At 45.6% G+C, this 25,299-nt stretch overlaps 1 protein-coding gene across 7 annotated transcripts in view; it reads right to left on the minus strand.

Annotated features, from left to right (window-relative positions):
• The window catches only part of LOC141095116 (uncharacterized), a 225,002-nt gene that overhangs the window by 5,322 nt on the left and 194,381 nt on the right, over nt 1–25,299 (minus strand). The window contains exons 1-13 of one of the 7 annotated variants that reach the window (XM_073580995.1): nt 6,150–6,264; nt 4,413–4,451; nt 3,886–4,155; nt 3,532–3,627; nt 3,387–3,464; nt 2,978–3,073; nt 2,840–2,914; nt 2,267–2,560; nt 1,721–2,170; nt 1,028–1,229; nt 820–948; nt 600–730; nt 297–527 (exon numbers count right to left, since the gene is read on the minus strand). In XM_073580995.1, coding sequence (XP_073437096.1) covers nt 297–527; nt 600–730; nt 820–948; nt 1,028–1,229; nt 1,721–2,170; nt 2,267–2,560; nt 2,840–2,914; nt 2,978–3,073; nt 3,387–3,464; nt 3,532–3,627; nt 3,886–4,155; nt 4,413–4,451; nt 6,150–6,178 — 2,120 coding nt within the window. In that variant the 5' untranslated portion in view covers nt 6,179–6,264. Of the gene's footprint in view, nt 1–296; nt 528–599; nt 731–819; nt 949–1,027; nt 1,230–1,720; nt 2,171–2,266; nt 2,561–2,839; nt 2,915–2,977; nt 3,074–3,386; nt 3,465–3,531; nt 3,628–3,885; nt 4,156–4,412; nt 4,452–5,709; nt 6,108–6,149; nt 6,265–25,299 lie in introns of those variants that run through there. The other 6 variants (XM_073580994.1, XM_073580999.1, XM_073580998.1 and 3 more) reach the window with 6 other exon arrangements.

Raw genomic sequence — 25,299 nt, forward strand, 5'->3', positions numbered from 1 at the left:
TTCAGGAATGGCCTGGCGATCTCCCGCTTGGCGGGCTGATCGCTGTGTGCGACACCTTCCAGCGACTCTGACAAAGCGGAACCCTATGGAGGTCCGCCTTGTCAGAGTCGCTGGTAAGATCATGCTCGCTGGTGAGATAGTCATGTTTGACATTTCGCCAGCGATGCCGCTGCGGTCCTGCCTCCGTCACGTCACAGCGATCTCGTTAGCGAGATCGCTGTGTGATGGCACCTTTAGAAAACATCACATTTTGTTACAAAGCAGGTTTCAGTTTGTATTTTACAGTTAAATAATACCTTGATGTGCAGGCTTGTTCATTCATTTCCTCATCCCACGATCGAAGCACAAGAGTGTGGCCATGACAAACGCTTTCTAGGGTGTTTTCCCTGTAGTTCCTCTCTGCTGTCTCGTTGGAGTGGCCAAGATATCTTGCAAATAGATGTTTTTCTGAGTCTTTTAATCTGGAGATGGTCCAGGATTCGATGACTTTTCGAATCATTTGGCTGGTTACAGAGGGAAGCTCAAATCTAGAATGAAATGTAGAGAATCAAACACATAGCTCTGTACATAGGTTTTCAGAAAGATTTTCTAAATCTTACCTTGTATGATAGCGCGTTATGTCATTGGACACATTATATATGGCCCCCCCTGTGGTCGAATGGAAGAAATTATTTGGCGAGTTTTCATTGACCAGAACGGGTCGTATTTTGTCAAAATACACCTCTAGCCACTGTAAAAGCAAAAACAAATACAAACATGGTAAGATAGCGAGGGACTCTGGGATTTTCCATGAGGAAAGGAAACTTTGAGAAATCTTACTTCTTGTTCAGTTGGAGAAAGCGCAAAGCATGCCACTTGTTGGGCGGATGTCTTGTGTGCCTTCACATCGACTACTATGTAGTCTCCCCCATGAAATGAGTAAGGCAACCTTCTGTCCCACTCTGAAACCTGTGAGGGAAGACAGATGTGAAAGTTTTAAGTGACAGGTGTCATTTAAGGTGATGATGCAGAGGAGGTGGTTACGTACTGTAAGATTTTGAATTACGCCCGGGCGCTGTCCATGTTTTAAGACCAGAAGGGTCTCCAAATAGTACAGGACGTTCAGCTGATATATTTTTTTGCTACCACCTTTTATATATTGGAGTGATTTCGAAAAGGAGTTCTTGGCCACATTTAAGATCTTTAGATATTCCACTGGCTTCAAATGCGTTGTGGTTAATGCGTCAAACCTAAGATGGAGAAAACATATGGTTACATACGGCCATGTGAAAACCCTGGGGACAAAAGAGCGATTAACAAAATATACACCTTTTGAGCTTGGAAAAATTGCGTTTCCCTAGGGAGCACTCCATTTACTTTGCCTTTTATTGTAATTCTGGTGAAATGGGTATTCATTGTAATTACTGTTCACATTGTTATATGTTACAAGTGTTTTATATGACTTGTTATCTTTTGTCTATTTTGACATTTGGGGCCACCTGGTCCTTTTCCCTGTTTTGTCCCTTACCCCTCCCCCCTCTCTCCTTTCCCTTGCTTTATATTGTTAAAACCCCAATAAAATGTTTGGAAAAGGAAAAATTGCAAATATATTTTTTTTTCTGGTTATCCAATAAAATGATCACTGCTAGAACACTTTTCTCATTATTATTTTTTTTGGGGGGGGGGACAAAAGAGTGATTGGAACAAAATATACACACATTCATATAAGCTCATAACTCGCCTGTTGCTGACCACCTCCTTTGAGACTCCTTTTGCCAGCGACGTTTGGATTTCCTTGATCACGGTATCAAAAATTTTGTAGGCTTTATACAGCTTTTTGTCTTCATGAGCCAGATTGGTTGCTCTTTGCTGATAACGCAGGAATCTTTTCAAGTTTTTTAAATAATTGCATGATGTCTGGCTTGAGAGCCCGACTTCCTGCAGCTTACCAAAGAACGACCGTGCCTTCTGAATGTCCATTACAAAATCTAAATGCAAGCAGTCATTATTCATATAATAAAGAAACCTCAACACATTTGCCACCTCCTGCTTGATCTTCTTCATTGACGCCACGTATGTCTTTAAATATTGCGCAAAACCCATCAGAACTGGATGACTATCTGCAAAACGCTTATATAAACCAGCTTTTTTCATGCGTAATTTTAGCCCAGTCCATTTTCTTTTTAGGGCTCTATAATGTAGGATGAAAGAACAATGGTTCAGACTTTGTTACATAAAAAAAAAATTAACAGATGAGAAAAGAAAGAGACGGTGCAGATTTCCTCACCTGTTCAGGTCCTCATCAGACCCGTCATTGGATTCATGCTCAGAGGAGATGGCGGATTCCTGCTCATCAGAGAAGGTGTATTCTTCACCGGACGACACTTCGTCCTCCTCGTCCTCTTCATCACTCTGGCATTCACTAGAATCCTTCTCCACTGGTAAGTCTCCTAATTCTTCATCATCCATTACCTGAGGATCCGTGCGGACTGGACTTCCCACACTCACCATTTCCCATTCCTCGTCTATAATAACTGGTGAGTCTTTTGGTTTGGGTGTGGCTGGACCTGCTTGCTCATTCCTAAAAAGTTAGTATGACAATCAGCAAATGCTGGAGACTGGGTGTAAACGACCAGTTATGATGTTACAGCCAGGCTCTAAAACAAATATGCCTCTATACGGGCTCCTCCACACAAACTGAATTGTGATATCGAAGTAATTATGCAAAATACTAACGGGGTGTAACTTACAAACTGTCAGCATTTTGCAGCCTAGATACACAGATTTTAGGAAAAGCCCGGACAACTTTAACTGTGAATGCTGAGTGTATCCTAATGAAAAGACTAAGCAATAAACTCACTGTACAGGCAATCTCTGGCAGTTTCTTGAAAGAGATACTTGAGTTGACTGAGCAGAGGGATGCACGGCACTAGCACTGCAAGGAAAGAAAGCATTCTGTGTGAGTTAGACAGACTGACACAGACTGACTGACACTTACACACTCTTGGACATCTCGCTCTCCTGGACCACTTCAAATTCCACCGCAGGGGTAGTGCTGCTGGCACCTGCAGTCTGCTCCTCAAGTTTGACAGTACTGTAAATTTATAAAAAAGCCACCTGATTAACGGACATGTATATCAAATTGCAATGCGCGATCCTGGGTTAGATTGGGTCGATGCATTTGACCCTATCTGACTAAAAATCAGGGATTTAGATGGAGGCTGTGCTGCTCCTCCACAAATGCTGAATTGTGATATCTGGTTAACCATCCAAAATACTAACAGGGTGTAACTTACAAACTGTCAGCATTTTGTAGCCTAGATACACAGATTTTAGGAAAAGCCCGGACAACCCCTTTAACTGAATGCTGAGTGTATCCTAATGAAAAGACTAAGCAAAACACTCACTGTACAGGCGATCTCTGGTAGTCTTCTCTTGAAAGAGATACTTGAGTTGATTGAGCAGAGGGATGCACGGCACTGGCACTGCGAGGAGAGAAAGCATTATGTGTGAGTTTAAGACAGACAGACAGACTGACTGACAGACACTTACACACTCTCTGACATCTCGCTCTCCTGGACCACTTCAAATTCCACCGCAGGGGTAGTGCTGCTGGCACCTGCAGTCTGCTCCTCAAGTTGGACAGTACTGTAAATTTATAAAAAGCCACCTGATTAACGGACATGCATATCAAATGGTGATGAGCCATCCTGGGTTAGATGGGGTCAAAAGCATCGACCCAATCTGACCGACAATCAGTGATCGGCCCTAACCTTAAACCCAGTCTGCCAAAAAAGTGCCTGATCCATCCTGAAGTTGGGTCGATCAGTCATTCAACACTAATATAGTAAATATACAAAGTCATGTGATATAGCCAGAACATTGATAGGAAAAAGTGGAGCCTACCTGGCCGCAGTTGGCTTCCGGACTATGAGGAACCCTCTATCCTCAAGGAAAGGGATTACGTTAGCCAATGTTTCAAGAGACATAATGTCGTCCTCGTCTATGCTTGTCCCTTTGGATGAGATGTTTCTAACTCTGGCCCTTGCATCAGCAATAGCGGCTTTCCTCTCCTCGGCAGAATTCTTGGTCATGCACACTCTGTATAGATGTCTGTCCAGTCGCTCTGATACTTTAGAGCAAACTAGGCAGGTCAGGTATGCCCTCGTATATTTTCTAAAAAAAAGCAGTATAAGACTGGTGATGCACCGTGCAACTATTGTCAAAGGGAATACGGCCTAACACATTCATAAAGCACTCAAAAAGTTGCAGACATGACAAAATGGTACACCACACCATTCCATGTGGTATCACTGACACAGTGTGACTGCGTATTGCATCAAGTAAGGTAATTTACCCATAGACACCAAGAAGTGAATAAAATTTTTTATACATATTGGGAAATGTAAGACACTGATAGGTAATGTACATACTTGCGCACATGAGCCGGCGGATCCACAAGACCATGGGATCTGTATTAAAAAACACACCATGTAAAAAAAAAAAAAAAAAATCTCACAGCCTATTTCCACGCAATAAAACAACAAATACATGCTGGTTGTTTTATTCAATCTTTTTTGGGGCAGCAGTGACTCTGTACATTGGGTGAATTTCGTTCTCTAGTGCAGGGGTCTCAAACTCGGCAGAGTAAATGGGCCGCACATAAAAAAAATTTAAGCTGGCGGGCCGCATTCCTTTCAAACTTAATACAGTCACAATTGATAGCGGTATCTAAGGGGTTAAACGGCCGCCATCGGTGCTAATACCGATCGTGGCCATTTAAATAGGTTGACATAACAATGTCCCAGTGATCCCACAAACGATACGACATGATGGGATTGCTGGGACATCCTTAGGCTGATAGCTGGTGAGCTGTCACAAGACAGCCCCAGCGATCAGGACCAGCGATGCTGAACACTGGTTTATAATGTAAACATCGGTTATCCAGGAGCCGCGCGACTCCTGGATACCCACTGTTTACCTTGGAAACCGGCATACACGCTGGTTTCCAAGGTAATCATCAGGTATCTAAGAGCTGCGCGACTCCTGGATACCCGATGTTTACATTATAAAGCAGCGTTCAGCGTCGCTGATCGCTGGTCTCTCGCTGCCACACGCGATACGTGCTGGGCAGCAGGAGACCAGAGATCGAAAAATGACCCAGGCCGATCGAGCACGATCAGCAATAACCGGCAAGGGGGGGCGGTCGCTGATCCCCGTCACACACCGCGATCTCGCTGGTGAGATCGCTGTTGCATCACAAAATCAGCGATCTCGCTAGAGAGATTGCTGTGTGTGACGGGGCGTTAACCTCAGCGGATGATACTATCAGCTCTGCATGTGAGCCGGCGCTATCATCTCGCTGTACACGCACAGCCACAGTCACCTGCAAAATCCAGCAATGGGAGGAAAGTCACGCCTCTTCTCTCTGTGTGCTGGCGTGATGTCATTACAACGCACCAGAGGGATGTCATCACGCAGGACCACAGCCACTACGGAGCGGCGCACTCCTCTCTTCTAGCGTGAGCAGTGGTGTAACTACAAAGTTATGGGCCCTGGTGCCATGCCAAAATACACGCACATCTCCACTCCGCACACCTCGTACATACGCGGCTCTGCTCCGTACACCTCGGTCTTCATACACACACGGCTCTGCTCCATACACCTTGTACACACTCGGCTCTGCTACATCCACCCTATAAACCCCTCTTGACCCACAAATAAACTTACCTGCATCCAGCGCCATGACAACCAGCACACATTAGCGTCCTGCATACACTGAAGCCCCTGATCATGTGACCTCTGACTCCTCCCCTCCTGTGACCTCATCACAGATCCTGTGCACACAGCCATTGCATGCTCCTAATGCATGCCACTGCCTTCCCCCTTCTACCTATCGCAGGGAGTGCGACGTGGTGCACTGTGGGCCTCAGATGACTGCTTCAGGGGCCGCATGTTTGAGACCTCTGCTCTAGTGGATAGTCGGTTATCAGATTGCTTTGCTATGCGCTATGCTAGCAGTTAACTGGATTTACCTGAACCTTAGATTTGTGGGAAGTGGAGTTAGGGACCTCTGCAATAGAGAATGAAATTCACCCATAGCAAGTCGTCCTACAACTGCCCACTGTCCAAATCCAGCATATTGAAGAGATAGTAGCAATTCTACGCACCCATCCACATCAATAGCAAGAGGGTCCATGCCAAGCAGGATAGCTTTACCAAAACGTTTCTGTGATAATGCCCTGTGTTCAGGGTAAATGCTAGACTGTATGGGCTCCTTCCAGGTGTGATGTCAGCTCTGGGGGCGTGTCATACCAGGGGGGCGTGTTCTGACAGCAAAGGCAGGAAGAGAAGACGCCATTACACGTGTCTCTACCTTCTGGTGCAGGGAGAGAAGCCTCCATTACACACTGTCTCAGCTGTCTCTCTGGTGCCGGCGTCTGTGAGCAGTGTGGCGTTAGGTCAGCCGCGTCGGTGACAGGCAGGAGGGTTTAGTAACCGGTTGGTGTCTTCTTAGATGTTTGGTTGATGGGGCTGATACTTGGGGCTAACTAGTAGGATTTGGGGGCTTACCTGGGAGCTGTTGGTCTCCCGGAGGGGAGGGGGAATTAATGCACGCTGGTGGGGTCTGGTTGGGTCGGGGGGGTTAATGCATGCTTACGGGCTCTATTTGGGTTCGGGGGGGGTGTTAATGCACGCTTTTGGGTAGGGGTTAATGCACGCTTACGGGGTCTGTTTAGGGTCTGGAGGGGTTAATGCTTGTGGGGTCTGCTTGGGCTCCCGCTCCCAGAGGGGTTAATGCATGCTTGCAAGTTCTATTTGGGGTCCGGGGGGGTTAATGCATGCTTGTGGGGTCTGTTTGGGGCAGGGGGCTTGGGGTATATAATGCACACTTGTGGGGTCTGGTTGTACTTCGGGGGTTACTAATGCATGCTTGTGGGGTCTGGTTGGGGAAGGGGGGTGGGGTGTTAATGCACGCTTGTTGGGTCTGGTTGTACTTTGGGGGGTTCTAATGCATGCTTGTGGGGTCGGGGTGGGGGGTTAATGCATGCTTGTGGGGTCTGGTTGTACTTTGGGGGGGTTCTAATATATGCTTGTGGGGTCTGTTTGGGGCAAGGGGGGTGGGTTAATGCACGCTTACGGGTCTGGGGGGTTAATGCATGCTTGTGGGGTCTGGTTGTACTCCGGGGGGTACTAATGCATGCCTCTGGGGTCTGTTTGGGGTAGGGGGTGGGGGGGTTAATGCATGCTTACGGGTCTGGTGGGGTCCGGGGAGGGTTAATGCATGCTTGTGGGGTCTGGCTGTACTTTTGGGGAGGGGGGTTCTAATGCATGCTTCTGGGGTCTCTTTGGGGCAGGGGGTGGCGGTTAATGCACGCTTGTGGGGTCTGGCTGTACTTTTGGGGGGGGGTTCTAATGCATGCTTGTGGAGTATGTTTGGGGCAGGGGGTTAATCCACGCTTACGGGTCTGGTGGGGTCCGGGGTGGGGGTTAATGCATGTTTGTGGGGTCTAGTTGGGGGTGGGGGTTAATATGCATGTTTGTGGGGTCTGGTTGGGGGTGGGGGTTAATGCACGCTTGTGGGGTCTGGTTGTACTTCGGGGGGTACTAATGCATGCATGTGAGGTCTGCTTTTGGCTCCCAGGGGGGTTAATGCACGCTTGCAGCGTCTGGTTGGGCCCCGGGGGGGGTTAATGCACGCTTGCCGTGTTTGGTTGGGTCCCGGGGGGGTTAATTCACGCTTGCCGTGTTTGGTTTGGTCCCGGGCGGGGGGGGGGGGGTTAATGCACGCTTGCCGTGTTTGGTTTGGTCCCGGGCGGGGGGGGGTTAATGCACGCTTGCCGTGTTTGGCTGGGTCCCGGGGAGGGGGGGGGTTAATGCACGCTTGCCGTGTTTGGTTGGGTCCCGGGGGGGGCTCCTTACTGTGGGGGGATTAGTGCACGTTTTTGTGGTTTGGTTGGGCTCCACAGGTGGTTAATGCATGCTTTTGGGGTCTAGTTGGGCCCTGGGGGGGTTAATGCACGTTTGCGGGGTCTGAGTGGACCCTGCATTAACCCACCCCAGAAGCCCACCAGATCCCACAAGCGCGGAGGGTTTAATTCACACTTGTGTGTCTGGTTGGGCTCACGGGGAGGGGGTTAATGCATGCGTTTGTGGTCTGGTGGGCTCCTTGGGGGTCTAATGCAGGGCCCAACCAGACCTCTCAAGCGTGCATTAACCCTTCCCTGGGGCCCTACCAGACCCCACAAGCATGCGTTAATCGACCCCCAGAAGCCCAACCAGACCCCACGAGCGTGCATTATCCCCAGTAGGGCCCCCCGGGGACAAACAGACCCCACAAGCGTGCATTAACTCCTCCTGGTCTGGTTGGGATCTTGGGACGGGGGGAATTTAATGCGCAATTGTGGTGTCTTGGGGACTTGATGCTAGGGTGAAGGGGCCTGTCTGCATCTGTTGTGACTTGAAAGGGGTGGATTGATTTTGGGGTAGGCGCTCGACTGGTAGGGCTTTTTGTTTGGGGAAGAGGTGCCACCTGGTGGTGGTTTATACTTTCGGGGGATGGACATCCGATGGGGGTTTATGATGGGAAAGCTGGACATCCGATGGGACTTATACTGGGAGGGGGTGGACGTCCGATGAGGTTTATGCTGGGGAGGGGTCGGGTGGACGTCCGATGAGGTTTTATGCGGGGGGTGAATGTCCAATGATGGTTTTATGCTGGGAATGGCATCCAATAGGGGCTTAAGGGGGGTGGACGTCCGATAGGGGCTTAAGCTTAAGGGGGGTGGACGTCCGATGAGGGTTTATGCTGGGGGGGTGGACGCCCGATGGGGGTTTATGCCGGGGTGGACGTCGGATGGGGGCTTATGCTTGGGGACGTGTAGACGTCGGATGGGGGCTTATGCTTGGGGGCATGTAGACGTCAGATGGGGGCTTATGCTTGGGGGCGTGTAGACGTCGGATGGGGGCTTATGCTTGGGGGCGTGTAGACGTCGGATGGGGGCTTATGCTTGGGGGCGTGTAGACGTCGGATGGGGGCTTATGCTTGGGGGCGTGTGGACGTATGATGGGGGCTTATGCTTGGGGGCGTGTGGATGTCTGATGGGGGCTTGTGCGCTTGGGGGCGTGTGGACGTCCGATGGGGGCTTGTGCGCTTGGGGGCGTGTGGACGTCCGATGGGGGCTTGTGCGCTTGGGGGCGTGTGGACGTCCAATGGGGGCTTGTGCGCTTGGGGGCGTGTGGATGTCCGATGGGGCTTGTGCGCTTGGGGGCGTGTGGACGTCCGATGGGGGCTTGTGCGCTTGGGGGCGTGTGGACGTCCGATGGGGGCTTGTGCGTTTGGAGGCGTGCGGACGTCCGATGGGGGCTTGTGCGCTTGGGGGCGTGCGGACGTCCGATGGGGGCCTGCGCGCTTGGGGGCGTGTGGACGTCCGATGAGGGGTTTTGCTTGGGGGTGGAGGGTGCATGATGGGGATTTATGCTTGAGCGGGCATCTGATGGGGATTTACGCTTGGGGGAAGGGGGCATTTGGGCTTTGATGGGTTTATCCTGTGGGGTCCACTGATTAGTGTGAGGTGGAGGTTTATGATTGGACAGGGGGGGGTTACCCTGTGTGGCCCTCTGGTTGGTGTGCGGGGTGGTTAATACTTCATTGGGGCACACAAAAAGCTATGTTTGTATGCTGCCTATGCTTGGAGGGAACACTACTAACTGGCATGAAGCTAATCCGTTTTAGCTTAGTGTCAGTAGGAGGCAGACATGGGTCCGGACCACCCAGGCTGGTTTCTGCCTTAGGTCTTGATTTTTTTTATTAATTATTTCCCTTTTTCTTTCAGATATGGCGTTTAAGGGCGACAATGGAGTTATCACTCTGATCTCCCACCTAGAATTGTCACTACCATATCATCTGTGGTCTACGAGGCAGGGCCCTAACACATCAAGAGTGTTTGCGGTTTTCCGGCGGACAGTCCTTGCCACTAATCCCCCTACCCTCTCGCCCCCCCAGATCCAGATAGAGTAGGGAGGGAAGACAAATCCGTTACCTGCCAGTCGCCTGAAAGTCTGTGTAAAGGTTAGGATTTGAAATCTTCAGGACAGGTATATCCTACCAGGCAGTGAGGGGGCTCCATTAAAAAAATTAAGGGACAAGACAAATATGTCCTAGTTTTCCCCTGAGCAATATGGACATCTCCTGGGGAAACCTTCCTATTCATGCGGCCTCCACGTTTGACAGAGGCTCCTGCGACCCTACTCTTAAAAATCCAGGCTCTCGTCTAGCCTCTGGTGGCCGGGCCACACCACCTGCGCCCTGAACAATCATGCACGCCAACTTTCTAGTGCTTCCTGCCCTCTACCTATCAGGGTAAGAGTACTTTTCTTCTGCAACAGAAGACTAAACTCCTGCTTCCGAAGAGGTGCACAGTCCAATTGTGGTTTTGGAAATGTTCAGTCCAAAAAAGCAACCAACAGGACAACTCTCCTACCTGCCAGGAAAAGAAACCTTCCTTCAGGCCCAACCCCCTCCTGGCGTCCACAAACCCATCAGCGCTGGTCTACTACGCCTGGATCTAGCAGACTCCCTTTGGCATGACGGGGCGTTCCCACCTTGGATGTCTCTCAGGGTTGGCTGCCGTCTCCTTCACTATTCAAGGCTGGTATTATGATATCTGGTCCTAGACACTGGAAGCAGGCCCCGGGGGGGCCGAGCCACAGATCCATCAGTCCTGCCCGCATGCACCAACAGCATATTACAGTTGTACAATACATAAATGCATTGCATGAAACAAGCAAAATTTTTCAATGCAAAAAAATGAACTTTTATAAAATTAAAGGTTTCTATATATGTAAGAATGTTATTTAGCCAATATTTCTGTAAGTAAAAGTCTGAGATTTCTGTGGGAAATCTTAATTTGTTCCTCTTAAACTGGTTCTGAATGTAAATAAAACATTGCTCTGATTTAAGTCTCCATGTTGTAATTTAGCCTTTTATTTCATGCATGGACAAGCCCATGATGCATCTGTGTAACACATGGAAGGTGCTGTAATAACTGGGTTAGGCTAGTCTCACACCAACATATCTACACGCAGTGCACGGCGCCCCCTCCGGTCATCTACTATCGCACATCGCTGCATGCCATCTGCGCCCCCTATCTTGAGCATAGGGTGCGCAGACTGCGCTAGTAGGATTTTGCGTGCGCTGCGCTCTTTTGACGGTGCGCCGAGCGCCCCAAAATGCAACATGGTGCGCTCGGCGCACCGTCAAAAGGGCGCAGCGCACGCAAAATCCTACTAGCACACAGTCTGCGCGCCCTATGCGCACAATTTTGGAAACAATTTTTTTTTTTTTGTTAGGAAGTTTAAAGGGTTAAAAGTTGACCAGTGATTTCTGATTTTTACAACAAAATTTACAAAAAAAAAATTTTTTTAGGGACCACCTCACATTTGAAGTCACTTTGAGGGGTCTATATGGCAGAAAACACCCAAAAGTGACACCATTCTAAAAACTGCACCCCTCAAGCTACTCAAAACTACATTCAGGAAGATTAGTAACCCTTCAGGTGCTTCACAGGAACTAAACCAACGTGGAAGGAAAAAATGGACATTTTAATTTTTCCAACAAAAATTTTCTTTTAGCATCAATTTTTTTTTTTTATTTTCACATGGGCAACAGGATAAAATGGACCCTAAAAAAACACAAGCATGACTGAATACCCTGCAGTAAATGGCATAGTGCATGAAAATAATATAGGGGATTTAGTTAACACGTTCTTTATTAAAAAAAAAAAAAAAAAAAGCCAAAGCCATCCCACCACTTCACTGTGACGTAATTGGGACAGTCCTAACTAATATTAAAAACCTTACCGCTTTGTCCTGTGACGTGCTTGTGGATAAGGACTGAGAAGGATTAGCCCCAAATAGTGGACACAGGAATGGGAAACCACATCAATATATAAAGGGTTTTAATATTAGTTATCACTGTCCCAATTAGGGTCACTGTGAAGTGGTAGGATGGCTTATGGCTTCTGCATTTTTTTTTTTAAATCGAGCGTGTTAACCAAGTACCTTATATTTTCATGCATTATTGCTGTCTACTACAGGGTATTCAATCATTGTTTATGCGCCCCCCCGTATAAAGTACTACCACCACCTGTATGTCGCCATATACAGCATTCTAGAATGCTGTATATATAGTACGACCACTACCTGTATACCCTCTATATACAGCATTTTATAAAGCACGTCCACTATCTGAATGCCCTTATATATACACAACATTCTAGAGTGCCAATCTGCATAATTTTTTTTTTTTTTTTTTTCTTATTAGATTTTCCCTTGGGGCAGCCCCATCCAATGGGCTTCGCTAGTCTTAATCCGGTGCCTCCTCCTATCCTTCTTTGAGTCGACGACGCGTCCTAAGTCCATCCACACAGTGTCTTCCATTGCTCTTTGGTGCAGACTTCTCTTTGTGCTTTGCAGTACTTTGCTTTGTGATCGGCAGGGCAGACGTGTTCCTGCACAGAAGCGTCATGGGGGAGGTTGTGTGGATGATGTAGGATGCATCATCCACGGGAAGGAGGACTGTACTGGAAGAAGAACAGTGACAAGCATAATACCACACCGCCCTGTAGGTGAGTATAAGATGTTCACATTTGCCTCAGACCACACGTGAGGACGTTTCGAGACCGTGCCTCAGACCACACGTGAGGACGTTTCGAGACCGTGCCTCAGACCACACGTGAGGACGTTTCGAGACTGTACCCGCCAGACATCAGACCACATGGGAGAACATTCCTACGTTGTGCCTGCCATGCCTCAAAGTGGCACAGAAAGCAGAGTAGAAAGTTGGTCATTGTATTTTAACCCCTTCATGACCAAACCTATTTTGACCTTAATGACCAGGCCATTTTTTGCAATTATGACCAGTGTCCCTTTATGAGGTAATAACTCTGGAACACTTCCAACAGATCCTAGCGATTCTGAGATTATTTTTTCGTGACATATTGGGCTTCATGTTAGTGGTAAATTTAGGTCGCTAATTTTTGCGTTTATTTGTGATAAAATCAGAAATTTGGCAAATTTTGCAATTTTCAAATTTTGAATTTTTATTCTGTTAAACCAGAGACTTATGTGGCACAAAATAGTTACAAAATAACATTTCCCACATGTCTACTTTACATCAGCACAATTTTGGAAACAATTTTTTTTTTTTGTTAGGAAGTTTAAAGGGTTAAAAGTTGACCAGTGATTTCTGATTTTTACAACAAAATTTACAAAAAAAAAAAATTTTTTTAGGGACCACCTCACATTTGAAGTCACTTTGAGGGGTCTATATGGCAGAAAACACCCAAAAGTGACACCATTCTAAAAACTGCACCCCTCAAGCTACTCAAAACTACATTCAGGAAGATTAGTAACCCTTCAGGTGCTTCACAGGAACTAAACCAACGTGGAAGGAAAAAATGGACATTTTAATTTTTCCAACAAAAATTTTCTTTTAGCATCAATTTTTTTTTTTAATTTTCACATGGGCAACAGGATAAAATGGATCCTAAAATTTGTTGGGCAATATCTCCTGAGTACATGGATACCTTTTTGGGTGCACAGCAGGGCTCAGAAGGGAAGGAGCGCCATTTGACTTTTTGAATGGAAAATATGCTGGAATATTTAGCGGTTGCCATGTCGTGTTTGGAGAGCTCCTGTGTGCCTAAACATTGGAGCTCCCCCACAACTGACCCCATTTTGGAAACTAGACCCCCCCCAGGAACTTATCTAGATGCATAATGACCACTTTGAACCCCCAGGTGCTTCACAAATTGATCCTTAAAAAAAAATTACTTTTTTTCATAAAAATTTTCCTTTAGCCTCAGTTTTTTCATTTTCACATGGGCAACAGGATAAAGTGGATCCTAAAATTTGTTGGGCAATTTCTCCTGAGTGCACGGATACCTCATATGTGGTCATAAACCACTGTTTCGGTGCATAGAAGGGAAGGAGCGCCATTTGACTTTTTGAATGGAAAATTAGCTCCAATCGTTATTGGACGCCATGTCACGTTTGGAGAGCCCCTGTGTGCCTAAACAGTGAAAACCCCCTACAAGTAACACCATTTTGGAAACTAGACCCCTTAAAGAACGTATCTAGATGTCTAGTGATCACTTTGAAACCCCAAGTGCTTTACAAAAGTTTATAACAGCAGTGAAAATAATCTTTTTTTTCCTCAAAAATGAATTTTTAGCACGCTATTTTTTATTTTCCTAAGGGTAATAGGAGAAATTAGCCCCCCAAAGTTGTTGTGCAATTTGTCCTGAGTACGCTGATACCCCATATGTTGGGGTAAACCACTGTTTGGACACACGTCGGAGTCTGGAAGGGGATGAGCACCGTTTGACTTTTGGAACGCAAAATTGGCTGGAATCAATGGTGGCACCATGACGTGTTTGGAGACCCCCTGTGATGTGCCTAAACAGTGGAAACCCCGCAAATCTAACTCCAACCCTAATCCCAATACACCCCTAACCACAACCCTAACCCCAACACACCCCTAATCACAAGCCTAACCCCAAAACACCCCTATCCCTAATTCCAACCCTAATTCTAACACTAATTCCATCCGAAACTCTAGTTGCACCCTAACCCTAATTCCAACCCTAACCCTAATTTCAACCCTATTTCCAACCCTAACGGAAAAATAAAAATATGTTCTTTATTTCATTATATGTGGCTACCTATGGGGGTGATAAAGGGGGGGTTTATTTACTTTTTATTTTACTTTGATCGCTGTTAAAGTTTATCACAGTGATCAAAATGAATGAATGAAATCTGCAGCCGCATATTCTGGTGGGCGCACTGCGCATGCGCCCGCCATTTTCTAAGATGGTGGTGCCCATGATGCGGGACACCGGGAGCAGCACTCGGAAAGGTACCAGGGGGTGGGAGGGGAGATGATCGGAAGGCGGGGGGAGCAGATGATGACAGCGGCAGCCGATCGCCGCTGTCATTCAGCGGCGGGGGGCAGATCAACCCCGTTAACCGTGTGGGGGGGTCAGATTGGTGTCTTCAGCCATGTTCGATGCTACTGCAGCATTGGCCATGGCTGGTTTGTAATATTTCATCAAATTTCATTGATGAAATATTACTATCGCTCTGATTGGCTGTGTCACTTTTAACAGCCAATCAGAGCGATCGTAGCCACGTGGGGGAGAAGCCACCCCCCCCTGGTGAAGTACAAAGCCCCCTGTATCTGCGGATCGGGTGACCTTTCATTGACCCCGGGCACCCGACCCGCAGGGGGGCTTTAAATCCATGACACAGCATATGCGTCATTGGTCGGATTGGCACCGACTTTCATGACGCATACGCTGCCACTGGTCGGGAAGGGGTTAAGTCATTACTTGTAGGTGGTCATTACTGTATATACAGGAGATCTTCATATAAAGATCTGTGTGGCCCGGTAGTGTACAGTGATGTGAAATACTTTTTGCCCACAACTCCTGGTTTTTTACTCTCTTGCATGTTTGTCACACTTAAATGTTTCAGAGTAACAAACAAATTAAAATATTTGACAGCACAAGTAAACAAAATTCAATTTGTAAATGAAGGTCTTTATTATTTATTGGGAAGAAAATACAGGGCCCTGTGTGAAAGTTATTGCCCCCTACTTTTTTTTTTTAACTGTGGTTTGTCATATCTTCGAAAAGCAAAGTTCAGTTTCCGTAGCCCTACCCAGGCCTGATTACTGCCACACCTATCCTCAATCAAAAAATCACTTAAATAGGACCTGCCTGACAAAGTGAAGTAGACAAAAAGATCCTCAAAAAGTAGACATCATGCTGCGATCTGAAGAAATGCATGAACAAATGAGATGGAAAGTAATTCAGATCTATCAGTCTGGAGAAGGTTATAAAGCCATTTCTAAAGCTTTGATATTCCAGCGAACCACCGTGAGACCCATTATCCACAAATGGAGAAAACATGGTACAGTGGTGAAACTTCCCAGGAGTGGTCTGGTCATTAAAGTTAAAAAATACTGGGGGGATGAAAAGGTTATTGAAATTGGCATTTTTTAAAGTTTATTTGATATGAAAAAAATATTTTCTTCAACTGTACAATATAGGAACATAGAGATAAATAGTACATAGCAATGCATCTCTGTACTTATATCCTCTGCTTCTGAACTCACAACCTGCAGTACAGCTCACTATTAACAAATGTTCCAATATTTTTTCAGTGTGGGCGGGAGATCACTGACAGAGCTGTTACCTGTGGGCATTATTTTTCATGATTTTAATGTTTTGAATAAAGTTTTTAGTTTATTTCTATTTTTTAATGGTGATGCAGAGTTTTTTTTCTCTCTTTATTTATACTCCATTCCGATGTCATCACTGATACAATTGTGCTCAAAAGTTTACATACCGCCGTAGAACTTTTGCTTTCTTGGCCTTTTTTCAGAGAATATGAATGATAACATCAAAACTTTTTGGTGGTCAGAGTGGTCAGCTTTACCATCTGAGAAAATAAAGAACCTTATCCATAACTACCACAAACGACTTCAAGTAGTCAATTGATATTAGAGGGGGCTATACATGGTATTACAAAAAATGTGGTATGTAAACTATGATCAGGGTGATTTGGATGTTTTGGGTTGTCATAATTAAAAAAAGAGAAAACACAGTAGTATGACAATAAATGGCTTCACCCAAACACTAACCATGAGTGAAGAAAACATCAAGACTTTATCATTCATATTCTCTGAAAAAAGGCCAAGAAAGCAATAATTCTGCCAGGCTATGTAAACTTTTGAGCACAACTATACATCTGACAGGCCCATACATTCTGATATCATCACTTATACCTGTCAGGGGCTCATACATTCTGTATCTACAATAATATATACCTGACAGGAGCCCGAACAGTCTGTATCTACAATAATATATACCTGACAGGAGCCCGTACAGTCTATATCTACAATAATATATACCTGACAGGAGCCCGTACAGTCTGTATCTACAATAATATATACCTGACAGGAGCCCGTACAGTCTCTATCTACAATAATATATACCTGAGAAACTGGGTCTGAGCAGAAAAAGTAAATTAATGTGCATGCAAAATGTAATTGCATATGAACACATGACCTTTACACAGAGAAAACCAAAAGCAAAACACAAAACAAATATCCTGGAATAAAAAAGTAAAAAAATATATATTTTTTTACTTTTTTATTCCAGGATATTTGTTTTGTGTTTTGCTTTTGGTTTTCTCAATAATATATACCTGACAGGAGCCCGTACAGTCTGTATCTACGATAATATATACCTGACAGGAGCCCGTACAGTCTATATCTACAATAATATATACCTGACAGGAGCCCGTACAGTCTGAATCTACAATAATATATACCTGACAGGAGCCCGTACAGTCTGTATCTACAAGAAAATATACCTGACAGGAGCCCGTACAGTCTAGTTTCTTCACCAGTGAGCCGGCTAGACTGTATGGGCTGCAGTTAGGACCTGGAAGGAGCCCATACAGTCTAGCATCTTTAGTAGTGAGCCAGCTAGACTGTATGGGCTGCAGTTAGGACCTGGAAGGAGCCCATACAGTCTAGCATCTTCAGTAGTGAGCCGGCTAGACTGTATGGGCTGCAGTTAGGACCTGTAAAGGAGCTTATATATTCGGCTGGCTTTAATAATTTATACCTTGAAGGAGCACATGCATTCTAGTGTCATGTATGGGCTGCAGTCAGGGCCAGGCAGCAGCCCATAATGTCTGCTGTCTTCAAGAAAATATACCTGGAAGGAGCCCATACAGTCTAGCATCTTCACCAGTGAGACGGCTAGACTGTATGGGCTGCAGGATGGCACCTGGAAGGAGCCCATACAGTCTAGCATCTTCAGTAGTGAGCCAGCTAGACTGTATGGGCTGCAGTTAGGATCTGGAAGGAGCCCATACAGTCTAGGCTCAACCCTGTGTTCAGGCCACTGAATAAGTTACAGGGGGTGTGCTATAAATTTGAAACATTGCAAGCCCCACCTCTGAAGACCAAAAGGGGAGAAGCATCACATTTTTCTTTCAAATTAGAAACATTGTGAGCCCACCTTCTAGGGACCAAAGGTGGGAAATGCTTCATATTTCTTTTTTCAAAGTGGCATTCACAGTCTATGTGATGTCTTTTTTTTTCTTTTTTCACTGTGATTTCAGAAGCAAAAATGCTCCTATCCTCGCCCTCCCTCCAGGTTCTGCTCATGCCTGGATGGAAGCCATAAATGGTGCTCACTGTGCGATCGCCAGGGAGGATGAGAGTCTGTCGCCTTATCTCATTTTTTTGTTTGTTTTTTTCACACAGCTGTAATGTACAGGGACATGTTAGTGTATAATCTAATATATAAAGCTCAAAGTGTGTGTGTATGTGTGTATGTCCGGGATATGCATCCGCACAGTCGCAGCTACAGCCGCAAAATTTGGCACAGTCACACGTCTGGACCCCGAGAGCGTCCTAAGCTATGTTGTGAGGTGAAATTTTAACCCCGCGCGTTCCAATTCACCAAACAATTTTGCCCCTATCTACCTACTGGGGGAAAAAGTGTGTGCGCGTCAAGCCCCGCCCCTCATTATGATGTCATAATGCCCCTATTTGCATACTGGGGAAGCAGTGTGTGCGTATCAAGCCCCGCTCCTCATTATGATTTCACAATGGTTGCCATGGCGACGCTGATGTCATCATAGGTTGCAAGCCCTGCCGCCGCTCATTATGTCATAATGGTGGACTATGGGATGGAGGATGTATGATGGGTATATGGGCACTGGACTATGGGATGGAGGATATGTATGACGGGTTTATAGGCATGGGACTGAGATGGCGGATATGTATGATGGGTATATGGGCACGGGACTATGGGATGGAGGGTGTGATGGGTATATGGGCATGGGACTATAAGATTAAGGATGTGTGATGGGTATATGGGCACGGGACTATGGGATGGCGGATATGTATAAGGGCACGGGAGAGGGATGGAGGATGTGTGATGGGTATATGGGCATGGGCCTATGGGATGGTGGATATGTATGATGGGTATATGGGCACGGGACTATGGGATGGCGGATAAGTATGATGGGTATATGGGCACGGGCCTATGGGATCGTGGATATGTATGATGGGTATATGGGCACGGGACTATGGGATGGAGGATGTGTGATGGGTATATGGGCACGGGACTATGGGATGGCGGATATGTATATGGGCACGGGAGAGGGATGGAGGATGTGTGATGGGTATATGGGCATGGGCCTATGGTATGGTGGATATGTATGATGGGTATATGGGCACGGGACTATGGGATGGCGGATAAGTATGATGGGTATATGGGCACGGGCCTATGGGATCGTGGATATGTATGATGGGTATATGGGCACGGGACTATGGGATGGAGGATGTGTGATGGGTATATGGGCACTGGACTATGGGATGGAGGATATGTATGACGGGTATATGGGCACGGGACTATGGGATGGTGGATATGTATGATGGGTATATGGGGACTGGACTATGGGATGGAGGATATGTATGACGGGTATATGGGCACGGGACTATGGGATGGAGGATGTGTGATGGGTATATGGGCACTGGACTATGGGATGGAGGATATGTATGATGGGTATATGGGCACTGGACTATGGGATGGAGGATATGTATGATGGGTATATGGGCACTGGACTATGGGATGGAGGATATGTATGATAGGTATATGGGCATGGCACTATGAGATGAAGAATGTGTGATGGGTATATGGGCACTGGACTATGGGATGGCGAATATGTATGATGGGTATATGGGCATATGACTATTGGATGGAGGATATGTATGATGGGTATATGGCACAGGACTATGGGATGGAGGATAATTATAATTTGTTATAACTAACCACAGTTAGTTACTATGCCCGGGCAGCACCAGGCTCTTCAGCTAGTATATATATATATATATATATATATATATATATATATATACACACACATACACACACTATATAATTGCATTGTGCTTCCACTTCCGCAACGTAAATCCTGCGTCGCTGAACCAATTCCGGCCAGCCAGAACCAATCAGGGACAGGTGCAGTCCAGCCGCGAATTGCCACGGGAATTGAACCATGCTCACCGGAAGTGGAACCCACCCGCCGCCAGGAGCCACCTGGACCCGCCGTCGCTGGGACCCCCCCTTCCCCCTTTGCCCAACATCGCCACTGCGCTGCCTGCAGCCACCTCCGTGCACAGACCGCAAGCCACGGCCTTTCCTAGAGGCTGTGGCTGCATGGAGGTGGGTGCAGGCAGCACTGCGGCGATGTAGGGCGAGGGGACACCTATACACACACCGCATGTGTATATATACACACACACACACTACTAACTCAGATCACATGACTGTGACATCACCAAAGGCTCTCAAGCAGGTATAGACAGCAGCTCCCCTGCTCTGCCCCTCTCTTCCCCCACTTTATCCACTCTCTGCCCCGATGTCCCCTCCTGTGCTCCGCTGACTCCTTCTCTGCTGGCCCCCCGCTGTGCTCCACTCAGCCCTGCTTTACTTGCTCTGCTTCACTGACCCCTTCTCTGCTCCGCTGCCCCCCGCTGTGCTCTGCTCACCCCCGCTCTGCTTGCTCTGCGCTGCTGACCTTCTCTGTTCCTGCTGTGCTCCACTGACCCTTCTCTGCTTCACTATCCCCCGCTGTGCTCCGCTGTCCCCAGCTATGCTCCGCTCACCCCTTTTCTGCTCTGCTGTCCCCCTCTGCGGTCTGCTAACCCCTCCTCTGGTGTCCCCTGCTGTGCTCCACTGACCCTTCTCTGCTCCGCTCTTCCCCTGCTGTGCTCCACTGACCCCTTCTCTACTCTGCTGTCCCCCACTGTGCTCCCTTGACCCTTCTCTGCTAACTCCCGCTGTGCTCTGCTGAACCCTTCTCTGCTTTGCTGTCCCCTCTCTGCTCCGCTGACCCCTTGTCTGCTCTAATGTCCCCTGCTGTACCCTGCTTTGCTTGCTATGCTCCACTGACCCCTTCTGTACTCTGCTGTCCCCCACTGTGCTCTGCCTAGCTAAAGAGCCCGGCGCTGCCCGGGCATAGTAACTAACTGTGGTTAGTTATAACAAATTATAATTATCCTCCATCCCATAGTCCCGTGCCCATATACCCATCATACATATCCTCCATCCCATAGTCGAGTGCCCATATACCCATCACACAACTTCCATCCCATAGTCCCATGCCCATATACCCATCATACATATTCTCCATCCCATAGTCTCATGCCCATATACCCATCATACATATTCTCCATCCCATAGCCCCATGCCCATATACCCATCATACATATTCTCCATCCCATAGTCTCATGCCCATATACCCATCATACATAGCCTCCATCCCATAGTCCCGTGCCCATATACCCATCATACATATCCGCCATCCCATAGTCCCGTGCCCATATATCTCTCATACATATCCTCCATCCCATAGTCCAGTGCCCATATACCCATCACACATCCTCCATCCAATAGTCAACCATTATGACATCATAATGAGCGGCAGGGCTTACAACCTATGATGACATCAGCATCGCCATGGCTGACATCATAATGAGGGGCGGGGCTTGATACGCACACACTTTTTCCCCATTATGTAGATAGGGGCAAAATTGTTTGGTGAATTGGAATGCGTGGGGTTAAAATTTCACCTCACAACATAGCATAGGACACTCTCGGGGTCCAGACGTGTGACTGTGCCAAATTTTGTGGCTGTAGCTGCGAAGGTGCGGATGCCAATCCCGGACATACATACATACACACACTTGAGCTTTATATATTAGATAGTACAAACACTTCAACAGTAAAATACCAACTTTATTATTGAAAAAATGAATTACAATAATATAACAGTCACCTGTCCCTTTGTCCACCCATAAACCTAAAATATAAAGTACACAGATATGTTACTAGCTGTTACTAGTGGTTCAGCCGCTCGACCCTTATTCACATTCACGCCACTTGGCAAGTGAAAAGGTTTTAAATACTAGAGTAGGGACTGTCCCACAAGGGTTGCCGTGACGTGGCGGGATGGCTTGTACATTATTTTGATCAAAATGATGTTTACTAAATACCCTTATTATTTGCAGTATATTTTTTACTTTTTAGTTCAGGATATTTGTGTTTTTTGCTTTCTCTGGTTAATGGTCATGTGTTAATATGCACTTACATATTGCATACACATTAACTTACTTTTCTCAGTTCAGATTCGTTTTTTTATCACTGCACATAGTATAATGACCCCCACACAGCTCTCCGCACGGTCTGTTGAACCCCACACAAGCTTCACATTGTATATTTGCTTGCTCACAATATAGTGACCCTCAAATAGGCCTCCATAAAGTATAAAGGCTCCCTCATAGCCATACACATAATATAAAGCCCTCCACAAAGCCATCCATATATTATAATGGCCCTACATAGTCCTCCATATGGTATAATGTACCCCCATTGCCTTCTATAAAATATGCTTCCCCATAGTCTATATATTATAATACACCACACATAGTCCTCAATATAATTTAATCTAGCCTCCATATATTATAATGCAACCTGTATATAATATTATGTAATCTCCACAGTACTCAATTGTAAAGCAGCCTCCATAGTTCTTCATATAGTATAATGTAGCCTCTATAATCTTCCATGTAGCCTCTATATTTATCAATATTGCAAAATGTAACCTCTATACTACTCTACGTAGGATACAGCCTCTATAATCCATATAGCATAATGTGTAACTACAGTCCTATCACCAATAGTGTGATGTGGCCCTACAGTCCTGTGATCCAAAACCTAATAGGGCCATGCAGTAAATAATAGTTAATATATTTAATTTTGTATTAAACATAAATTGATTATATAGTCAATAATTTTTACCACAAATAACTTTGCGGCACCTTCCCTTTAATCAATTATGTCTTTTAGCATATGATTAATTCCAAATTCTTGGTTAAGTCGTCTAGTAAGGAAAAACACCAGTTTCAGTATATCATATCTTATAATCTCTCTCTTTTTAACTTTACAGAAGTTCCATTGGCATTGCAGGAGAAGGCGGCAATCGAGGACATTCTGAGGCAGAACAAACAGACGAGGAAAAAACAGTCCAACAGACTAACAATCCTGAAAAACTGTTCCATTTCAGCAGACTAATTGAAAAGTACCCTGTAGGAGTGGACAATTATCCGCCATCCCTGTCCACCTGCAGTCAGTACACAGAGAATTTTGCAAAGTACTGCCAGGATAAATGGAGGCGGCAACAGTACAATTTACGGGTTTCAATTGCAATCGGTATGTTTTTTTAATGGATTGTTTTCTAATTTTCATTTTAATTCTGTCTAGCAGAAGATGTATTCTTTGGGATGTGCTGCCTTAACATTTTATGTTTGCTGAATATTTTAAAGTATTGTTTTTTCTTGTAGATTTTTTCAGGCATTTCCCCAAAGATAAAGACTTAAAGCACTATTTGAAAAAACAGCATTGGACAACGAATCTACCTGGCCTACAAGATGTCCAACGTGGATGGAAACCAAAACCTAAAAGAGGGGATCCAGAGCACATTATCAAGCTTAAAGAAATGGTCAGGTCACAAAACTGGAAAGGCCTTATCACAAATGATCAAATGAAAGGAGAAGGACTGCACACAACTCAAGAATTTACTAAGGGTGACATTATTTGTGATTATCATGGGTCGCTTATAACAGGAGATGAAGCTGAAACATTGCAATCAACAGTGCGTGAAAATGAATGCTATATGTTTTTTTTCAATATTGGTGAAAAGGTGTGGTGTTTTGATGCCAGGGAGGCTCCATGCAAATGTCACCCAGACATGCCTTCAACATTTGGACGAAAGATCAATCATTCACAAAAAAATAACAATGTGAAACTTGTTCTTAAATACATACTTGATGATCACACCCCATCAATCCTATTCTTGGCTATTTGTGATCTCAAACCAGGGGTAGAACTTTTGTTTGATTATGGAGTTAGACAGAATGAATTTGGAGAAGCTTCAAATGTATCGTGGCTGAACACATGACTTTATTACATTTACAAAAGTATTTTACTTTATATGTTTGATTCTAACTCTGAAAGTGGTGAAGAGGACAATAACGCAGGTTTTTATGATCTGCATCCTTTGTCTGATCCAATAATAAAAGGATATTCTGATTACTTGAAGAACCATTGCAGGCTGGAGAGATATAAACAAAATGTGGAAGATGTGGCGAGGTTTTTATATTTTATCAACAAGCGCCGTGTGACCCTCAATTTTGCAAATAGAATTGAAAAGGCCCGTCTATTTTTCAAAAAGCTGCAAGACATTGGCCTGTGCAACCAAACGGTGACAAACTATCTAAAACATGTCCGGAGATTTGTACATTATCTACTCTTTGCGACAAGTTTAGTTCGGCAAAATGAAAGACTCTACAAGCAAATGAAATATTTCAAGAATGTGACTGCGGACATCCAGAAGACATTTTCCAAGGGGGTTGCAAAAGAGGTTGTCAGCAAAAGGTACGTCATCATCCATTATTTATCCTTACAGAGGTATGCACAAATATTTTTTTTTGTAATGTATCTCTCGATCCCTCCAGGTTTTTCCACGCATGCTTTAATAATAGGCTTTACTTAACAATCACATTTACTAATCTTTCTCTTAGGTACCTGCATTTGCAAAAATCTGACAAAACACCACCAGAAAATGAACCCCAACCCAGCAGCTCCAGGTTATTTATTGCAAAGCAGGCATGATCTCCTATTTCAACAAACAGTTGACAAAATTTAATATTCTGTTTTCTATCTCCCCTAAAGAGAAGCAGAAGGGAGCAATGGAGAAGAGGAGCAAAGGGTCCAAGAAGACGACAATGCACAGGGTGAAAGAGATGGCTCCAGTTACTCAAGTTCAAATATTAGGACTCAAAGGTGAGTACATCGTTAAATCAATGCCACAATTACAAGTTATTTATAAGGGATCTACAGAATAAAGGTAGCTGTACATGGCCAAACAACTGAATTATTGCTCAAATGAGCACATTTGGTTGACTGTCAGGCCGTTTAATCATGGCACTTCACAGGGCACTCAATGACTGTCACTCAAGAGTTGCCAGTCACTGAGCATTTAGAGGAGGTTGTGAGACTAGATAGGAAACACAGGTGAAGGTAAGGTCTAATGTATGTCCGTCTGTGTGGGTGGCTATGGAAACCACTGAATGAGTCCAAAAGATTAAACAAGCAACAGGAGTTTGGA

This window comes from Dendrobates tinctorius, unplaced genomic scaffold, assembly GCF_039654945.1.
Source record: "Dendrobates tinctorius isolate UK_male_01 unplaced genomic scaffold, ASM3965494v1 ptg000067l, whole genome shotgun sequence".
Taxonomy (NCBI): domain Eukaryota; kingdom Metazoa; phylum Chordata; class Amphibia; order Anura; family Dendrobatidae; genus Dendrobates; species Dendrobates tinctorius.